The sequence below is a fragment of the Mustelus asterias genome, unplaced genomic scaffold (assembly GCF_964213995.1).
Source record: "Mustelus asterias unplaced genomic scaffold, sMusAst1.hap1.1 HAP1_SCAFFOLD_2698, whole genome shotgun sequence".
Lineage (NCBI taxonomy): Eukaryota > Metazoa > Chordata > Chondrichthyes > Carcharhiniformes > Triakidae > Mustelus > Mustelus asterias.
The window spans coordinates 2,417-11,246 of record NW_027592643.1 but is presented as its reverse complement, the minus strand read 5'-3'; the positions used below and the strand labels follow the sequence as shown (position 1 = coordinate 11,246).

Here is an 8,830-nt window from a genome sequence, read left to right as displayed (position 1 = left end):
CATCAATCACCAGGAGATGGAGATAAATTGTAGAGTGGGGGGTTTATATTGTAGAGTGGGGATGTTATATTGTAGAGTGGGGTTGTTATATTGTATATACAATAGTTATATTGTAGAGTGAGGGGGTTTATATTGTAGAGTGGGGGTTATATTGTGGAGTGGAGGGGTCATATTGTAGAGTGGGGGCGTGATATTGTAGAGTGGGGGGTTATTATTGTGGAGTGGGGGGGTGATATTGTAGAGTGGGGGGTTATATTGTGGAGTGGGATGGTGATATTGTAGAGTGGGGGGTTATATTGTGGAGTGGGATGGTGATATTGTAGAGTGGGGGGGTGATATTGTAGAGTGGGGGGTTATTATTGTGGAGTGGGGGGGTGATATTGTAGAGTGGGGGGTTATGTTGCACAGTGGGGGTGTTATATTGCACAGTGGGGGTGTTATATTGCACAGTGGGGGTGTTATATTGCACAGTGGGGGTGTTATATTGCACAGTGGGGGTGTTATATTGCACAGTGGGGGTGTTATATTGCACAGTGGGGGTGTTATATTGCACAGTGGGGGTGTTATATTGCACAGTGGGGGTGTTATATTGCACAGTGGGGGTGTTATATTGCACAGTGGGGGTGTTATATTGTAGAGTGGGGGTGATATTGTAGATATTGTAGAACTCCCTCTAATTCACACTGACTCCTATTTACCAGTTTCTCTCCAGGGAAATAATATCGTGTTCCATGGATTTGCCTGTTTGTTACTGTGAATATTGAGTGAATCATTTTTGCAATGAGTCACTGCAGGGAAACTCAGCACCTCCACATTCTGGATTAGAATTCACAGCTTCCCACTGCTCTCTGATAGAGAATCAAAACTGTCCCCAATGCTGTACAATTATCTGAATGCCTTTTAAAAGAAGCATTTAACTAATTAAAGCCAGGATTCAGCACGGTAGCAAGGGCATAATCCACATCTGAAAATCCTCGGCCGAGTCTCCAACAGAGACCCACCTCATCACAATCACACACACACTCGAATACACACACACACTCTCTCAGACACACACAACCACACACACACTCTCAGACACACACAACCACACACACTCGAATACACACACACACACTCTCAGACACACACAACCACACACACACTCGAATACACACACTCTCAGACACACACAACCTCACACACACTCGAATATACACACACACACACTCTCTCAGACACACACAACCACACACACACTCGAATACACACACACACTCTCTCAGACACACTCGAAATCACAGACACAAACACTCTCACAATCACACACACACACTCTCACAATCACACACACACTCGAATACACACTCTCTCAGACACACACAACCACACACACACTCGAATACACACTCTCTCAGACACACACAACCACACACACACTCGAATACACACACACACACACTCTCTCAGACACACTCGAAATCACACAGACACACACAATCACACACACTCTCACAATCACACACACCCACACACTCTCTCAGACACTCAATCACACACTCAGTCTCACAATCACTCAAATACACACACTCTCTCTCAGACACACTCAGACACACACAATCACGCACACACACCCACACACTCGCACACATACTCTAACACACACACTCACACAGCAATAAAGTATAGGCTAATTAGGCTATTAAAATATAACAACATTTATTCCTTTCAGTAAGAAACAGACAATAAAAATCCACTAAAACCTGGATGCCATTTATCTATCCTTCAGAACTCCCTAAATAAGCTCGAGTCTTGTTATTATTTTATTATTTATAAAAACATCAGCAGAGGGACAGGTGATCAAACCTGAAACACGTCCAATCACAGTTGGCAGGATGATCATTCCAAATCAATCACTTGTTATTTTTGTACAGACACAGATTCCATTCCTTTGTTTGAAGTATGGTTTGGATTGGACAGAATAAAGGAAACACTTGTGAAAATCAGAGTCTAAAATATCCTCCCCTGAATTGTCACCAAATTCAAGCCTATCTCCAGCCTTTAATCCTCAGGATTAAAATTTCCTTTGAGTGGCTCGGGGGTAGGGGGGTTGTGTGTGGGGTGGGGGGGTGCAGTTAGGGTCCGGATACTTGCTCATTCCCATGGCAACCAGGTGAATTCCCATTAACTGTTTATCTGGAAACAGCATGAAGTCCGATCCCAAAAACCACCCAAAAATACCCCCTTCCTCCACTCACCCAACCAAACCCCATCTCCTCAAAACCCTCAGTCACAATCGCCCCTCAAATTCTCCCTCCGCGACCCACCTCTCCCCCAGCTCAGTCACCCTCCCATTCCCATTCCCAGCCCAACCCCCTTCCCCACCCCACCCTCTTCTCCCCATCCCACCCCCTCCCCTGCTCAGCCTCCGCCCACCTCCCCCTCGCCTACCATCAGCAGTGAAAACAATCTGTGTGAAGACAGTTTAAATATTCAGTCAGAAGGCTCTCTGACTCTTCAGTACAAGGTGATGCAGCGATCATATGTGGAACATTCCGGATGCCACTCTGTTTCCCCAACCTCCCCCCACCTCGCCCCCGACCTCAGCCTCAGTTATCCATCCCCAATTTGGCCAGTCCCTGTCGGAAGCCATGAAGCTCATCGATTTTCCCATCAAGAACTTCGAGAAATGATGTTAATTCTTTCTTCAGATTTCCTTGTTTATGGCGGCTTTCTTCAATATTTGCCTTTAATGATTTTGCTTTGTCCTCCAGCTCCTTGTTTGTGTCTTCAGCAGCCTGAGAACAGACAGAGTATAGTCAGAGAGGGAGAGACAGTGCCGAGGGAGATGGACACAGGCTCTGCTTATCCCAGTATCTGGAGCTTGTCTCATTGTGCTGGTCTCTGAATACTGGTATCCCACGGAAACGGTTCAGACTGTGAGAAAGGGTCTCAGATCATTGTCTTGACAAAACATCTCAGATTAATCACAGGAGAATTGAAAACTAATTCACCTTCAGGATTTGTTTACTGACTCAGTCAGCTTTGTCCCATGTGATTCAAAGATTCACTGTGTTCATCATTACCTCGAACACACGATCGTCCAGGGAGAGGAATCCATCTGAGACTAACACCGAAACCAGAATAGCCAGGCCGAATGTAAACAAGTGCCATATGAGGGGCACAAACAGACAGCTCGGCCTAAAGACTCACTTCCAAGCAGAGCAGAAGAGAAAGAGTGAGTGTATGAGAGAGAGAGAGAGAGAGAGAGACACTTCAAGAGAATGAGAGACACACAGCGACAGAGAACCCTTGGAGTGCGTCATCATGTTGCCTGTTACAGACACCAGTCCAGGGACCCGGTGGGACCTGACCTAGAATCATAGAATCCCTACAGTGCAGGAGGAGGTAATTTGGTCCATCAAACCTGCACTGACTCTCCAACAGAGCATCTTACCTAGACCCATGCCCTACCCTATCCCCGTAACCCCATGCATTTACCCTGTTAATCTCCCTAATCTACACATCTTGGCACAGTTAGCAGTCTCACAATACCAGGTTAACCTGGCACTCACCTGATGAAGGAGCAGTGCTCCGAAAGCTCATGCTACCAAATAAACCTGTTGGACCTTAACCTGGTGTTGTGAGACTTCTTACTGTGTTCACCCCAGTCCAATACCGGCAACTCCACATCATGGCTACACATCTTGGGGCACCAGGAGACAATTTAGCAAGGCCAATCGATCTAACCTACACATCTTTGGACTGTAGGAGGAAACACACGCAGACACGGGGAGAATGTGCAGACTCCACACAGACAGTGATCCAAGGACGGAATTGAACCCGGGTCCTTGGTGCTGTGAGGCGGCAGTGTTAACCACTGTGCCACCGCACCTACCTGATCCCTTCTCTGGCAGACAGAAAGGGTTTATATTATTATTATAACTTTCCTGAGCTGAGGACATCTCAGCAATAAACAACCTGTAAAGTGTAATAACTGTTGTCGGAAACACTGCAGCCAATGTGTGCACAGGAAGATCCCACACACAGCAACGTGATAATGAGCAGATCAGCTGTTTGAGTGGGTGTTATTCCCACTCGCTGTGTACCTGTAGCCGTTGCTGTAAACCCTCACACTGCTCCATTAGCTGGGGAATTACTTGTGTCTCTTCTTTCAACCTCTCCAACTCCTGTGGAGGGAATAAAGCAGAAATGAGTTTCTGCAAACAAACATCATCATGGTAACCACACACTCCCTGGGCTGCATGGAAAGGTCTCGAAATAATGAACTGGACAGAATTATTCTCTGTGAGATTAGCAACCATAAAATATTAGCCGAACATCTCAGTAATCTCTAGAAAAAGCAAAACACTGAGGATGCAAGAAATCCGAAATAAAAACAGAAATACTCAGCAAGCTTGGCAGCATCTGCAGAGAAGCAATGACTTCTCATCAAAACTAGAGTTAGTTAAAGATGTAACTAGTTTCAAACAGGTTCAGAGGGGGTGGGGGACGGGAAAGAATAGAAGGGGAAATGTAATAGTGTGAAAGGGAGGAGGGGATAATCTGGATTAGACCCAGATTACCCCAAATTAGACCCGGATTTGCCCTTCCATCCCTCCCCCAGGGGTAATGCAGTAATGCCCCCTCTATCCCTGCCCCAGTATTGAATTTGGGGCATGTCCCATTATACAGGATAAGCAGTTATGGAGCGGTTTTGGAGCGACCAAGATCCTCCAGTCACACATGAACCTTCATCCCATCCTGGACTAGACCTGAACCCGTGTCCAAGAGTTGAGAGACCCATAACTAATGTCCTCATAGTTTAGCAGCTTTAGCACGGCTGCCACATGTACAGTTAGTACGGGGATCACTGACTGACATAGAACATAGAACAGTACAGCACAGAACAGGCCCTTCGGCCCACGATGTTGTGCTGAGCTTTATCTGAAACCAAGATCAAGCTATCCCACTCCCTATCATCCTGGTGTGCTCCATGTGCCTATCCAATAACCGCTTAAATGTTCCTAAAGTGTCTGACTCCACTATCACTGCAGGCAGTCCATTCCACACTCCAACCACTCTCTGTGTAAAGAACCTACCTCTGATATCCTTCCTGTATCTCCCACCACGAACCCTATAGTTATGCCCCCTTGTAATAGCTCCATCCACCCGAGGAAATAGTCTTTGAACGTTCACTCTATCTATCCCCTTCATCATTTTATAAACCTCTATTAAGTCACCCCTCAGCCTCCTCCGCTCCAGAGAGAACAGCCCTAGCTCCCTCAACCTTTCCTCATAAGACCTACCCTCCAAACCAGGCAGCATCCTGGTAAATCTCCTCTGCACTCTTTCCAGCGCTTCCACATCCTTCTTATAGTGAGGTGACCTTAACTGCACATAATATTCCAAATGTGGTCTCACCAAGGTCCTGTACAGTTGCAGCATAACCCCACGGCTCTTAAACTCCAACCCCCTGTTAATAAAAGCTAACACACTATAGGCCTTCTTCACAGCTCTATCCACTTGAGTGGCAACCTTTAGAGATCTGTGGATATGGCCCCCAAGATCTCTCTGTTCCTCCACAGTCTTCAGAACCCTACCTTTGACCCGGTAATCCAAATTTAAATTAGTCCTACCAAAATGAATCACCTCACATTTATCAGGGTTAAACTCCATCTGCCATTTTTCGGCCCAGCTCTGCATCCTATCTATGTCTCTTTGCAGCCTACAACAGCCCTCCACCTCATCCACTACTCCACCAATCTTGGTGTCATCAGCAAATTTACTGATCCACCCTTCAGCCCCCTCCTCTAAGTCATTAATAAAAATCACAAAGAGCAGAGGACCAAGCACTGATCCCTGCGGCACTCCGCTAGCAACCTGCCTCCAATCCGAAAATTTTCCATCCACCACCACCCTCTGTCTTCGATCAGATAGCCAGTTACCTATCCAATCGGCCAACTTTCCCTCTATCCCACACCTCCTCACTTTCATCATAAGCCGACCATGGGGGACCTTATCAAACGCCTTACTAAAATCCATGTATATGACATAAACTGCACTACCTTCATCAACACACTTAGTTACCTCCTCAAAAAATTCTATCAAATTTGTGAGGCACGACTTGCCCTTCACGAATCCGTGCTGACTATCCCGGATTAATCCGCATCTTTCTAAATGGTCGTAAATCATATTGCACCATTTAGAGATCTCAATCACCCTGATCCTCAGAATCCTTGGCAATCAGTTATTGGGACTGGCAAGAGTTTACTGGGGTGATGGCATCATGATCCTCTTTAATAAAATATTCACTGTAACCGGGTTTGTTAAGATAATAAAGGAACAAACCTGCTCCTTTTCATTAATGTCAGCCTCCAGTTGCTTCACAGTCCGGCTCAGGAGTGCGTTTCTCTCTCTCTCCTCATTGAAGTCAGCACATTGAGCCTCGAGATCTGCAATCTGAGAGAGCGATAAACAAAGACATCGCGAACAAAGGACAAATTCACTTGTTCCTTTTCCTCAGACAGCCTTTTGATAAAAGCACTGAAATGACGCTCTGTTTTCTGTACAAGATATTGGGCTGCATTTTAACTCTAAGGAAATAGATTTTCAGTTAGTTAAAATATTGTCCATTGTGCAAGGAACAATAAAGGTGACCTGGATTCCTCAAACATTTAACCACAGTCATTGCCAATGGGGGCGGGGGGGGGGGGGGGGGGGGGGTGGAATCTGGTACAGAGTCATCAAGCTACCAGGGACTAAAGATTCACCTCTTGAACACAGCTACAAGCCCAGAGATAAATCATTGTAAAATTCTGTTTCCTTTATCAGTTATGAAAATATTGGAAAATATAAAGCCCTGTAGATATTGGAAAGCTGAATGCTAGAACCACCCAATAGGATAGGAATAGTCTATAGAGAGAGAAACAGAGTTAATGTTTCAGTCAATGACTTTACTTCAAATAAAATTATTGGAGATGGAAAAAAGCGTGTTTGCCTGACGGTGAGAATCATCCAATCAGATGAGTAAGAGTCTGCTTGTTTGTCAGATGCCCAATGGCAGAAGCTGGAGGGGGATCATGTGATCAAACCTCCAGGAAAGTGCAGGCAGAGTTGGGAACTGGTGTGGTGGGAATTCTGTTTGAAGTTTCTGATGGAGTGACTGCTGTCAGCTCTCCATCACCCTGTACAAGCCGCAGGAGGGTTGGGAATTCAAGAGAGACGCAACCTTCTCCAGCTCCAACCTTGGGATGGTTTTGTTCATTTTTCCTCAAACTGTTTAAAACTGTGGAGAGTTCGGGATCCTTCCTCCAGTTTCTGTGACTTCCTCCCTTTATTTCTTCAACAAAATACAATAATTTGGGTGGCACGGTGACACAGTGGTTAGCATTGCTGCCTCACAGTGCCACCCAAATTTTGATTCCCGGCTTGGGTCACTGTCTATGTGGAGTTTGCATGTTCTCCCTGTGTCTGTGTGGGTTTCCTCCGGGTACTCCGGTTTCCTCCCACATTCTGAAAGACGTGCTGGTTAGGCGCATTGGCCCGAACAGGCGCCGCAGTGTGGCGACTGGGGGATTTTCACAGTAACTTCATTGCAGTGTTAATGTAAGCCTTACTTGTGACTAAGAAATAATAAATAAAATACAATAATTCTTGGAAATACTGTTCTTGAATCTACAGAATTTTGGAAAATGACAACCAACACATCCACTGCCGCCTCCTTTGTCACCCTGGGATGTAGATTATCAGCCCCTGGGCATTTATCTGTTTTCAGTCCTATTTATTTCTCCAGCACTGTTTCTTTAGTAATATTAATTTCCTTCGGTTCCTCCTTCTCACTAGCCCCTTGGTTTGTTTGATTCTCTAGGGCAGGTTGAGACAGTGAGGACTGCAGGCTCTCCCTAACCCAGGGCACTGAGGTGAATCTTAAAGACTCCACTGGCTGTGTCAGTTAAAGGTTGCCGGTCTGTGATATTCTTTGATTTGATTTGATTTATTATTGTCACATGTATTAACATACAGTGAAAAGTATTGTTTCTTGCGCGCTTTACAGACAAAGCATACCGTTCATAGAGAAGGAAAGGAGAGAGTGCAGAATGTGGTGTTACAGTCATAGCTAGGGTGCAGAGAAAGATCAACTTAATGCAAGGTAGATCCATTCAAAAGTCTGACAGCAGCAGGGAAGAAGCTGTTGTTGAGTCGGTTGGTACGTGACCTCAGACTTTTGTATCTTTTTCCCGATGGAAGAAGGTGGAAGAGAGAATGTCCGGGGTGTGTGAGAGAACTGGAATCAATATTGAACCCATAAACCCCGGTGTGACAGAGACTGTGCCCTCACTAACCTTCTGCCGCAGTTCATCTCCTTCTTCCTTACAATCCAACAGTTGTTTTTTCCAGTGTTCGACATTATTTGTTGACTCCTGCAGTGCAAGGCTGAGTCGAGCGTTGTTCTCTCCCAGGGTCTGGAGTTCCTGCTCCCACTTCTTTGCAGCAGCAGGTCTGGATTGAGAAAAACATGTCACTGCCTCGTACCTTCAAACTCACATCTGCTCCCCTCCTGTAGCCTCAGTGTTTGTATTCTGTACATTGGAGACTGGACCTGAGCTACAGGTGTGTCTAAAAGAACAGGTAAAGGGAACGCTGGTGTTTTATATAATCCTTCATTTCTCTCCTCCTTTCAAATCAGGACTCTACCCAAGTTTCTGCCCCATTTCCCCAGTGAGAAACAGAAGCAGCGAGCTGTTTGTCAAGTGGTGCTCTTGGTGTGATTGCACCAGCTGATGTCTACCGTCCGTGGGGACAGGTCGACAGCGGGGGGGCCATGGCTGCACAACCTCCAGAAAACAGT

General features: G+C 45.8%; 1 protein-coding gene across 1 annotated transcript; it reads right to left on the bottom strand.

Moving 5' to 3' along the window:
* Positions 1–1,681: 1,681 nt before the first annotated feature.
* On the bottom strand, positions 1,682–8,481 carry LOC144489943 (homer protein homolog 2-like; the record flags this gene model as incomplete). The annotated part of the gene is made up of 4 exons (XM_078207767.1): positions 1,682–2,777; positions 4,089–4,169; positions 6,331–6,441; positions 8,325–8,481. Coding segments are annotated over 4 exons (538 nt in total), but the record flags the coding sequence as incomplete, so codon positions are not given.
* Between the last annotated feature and the right edge of the window lie 349 nt (positions 8,482–8,830).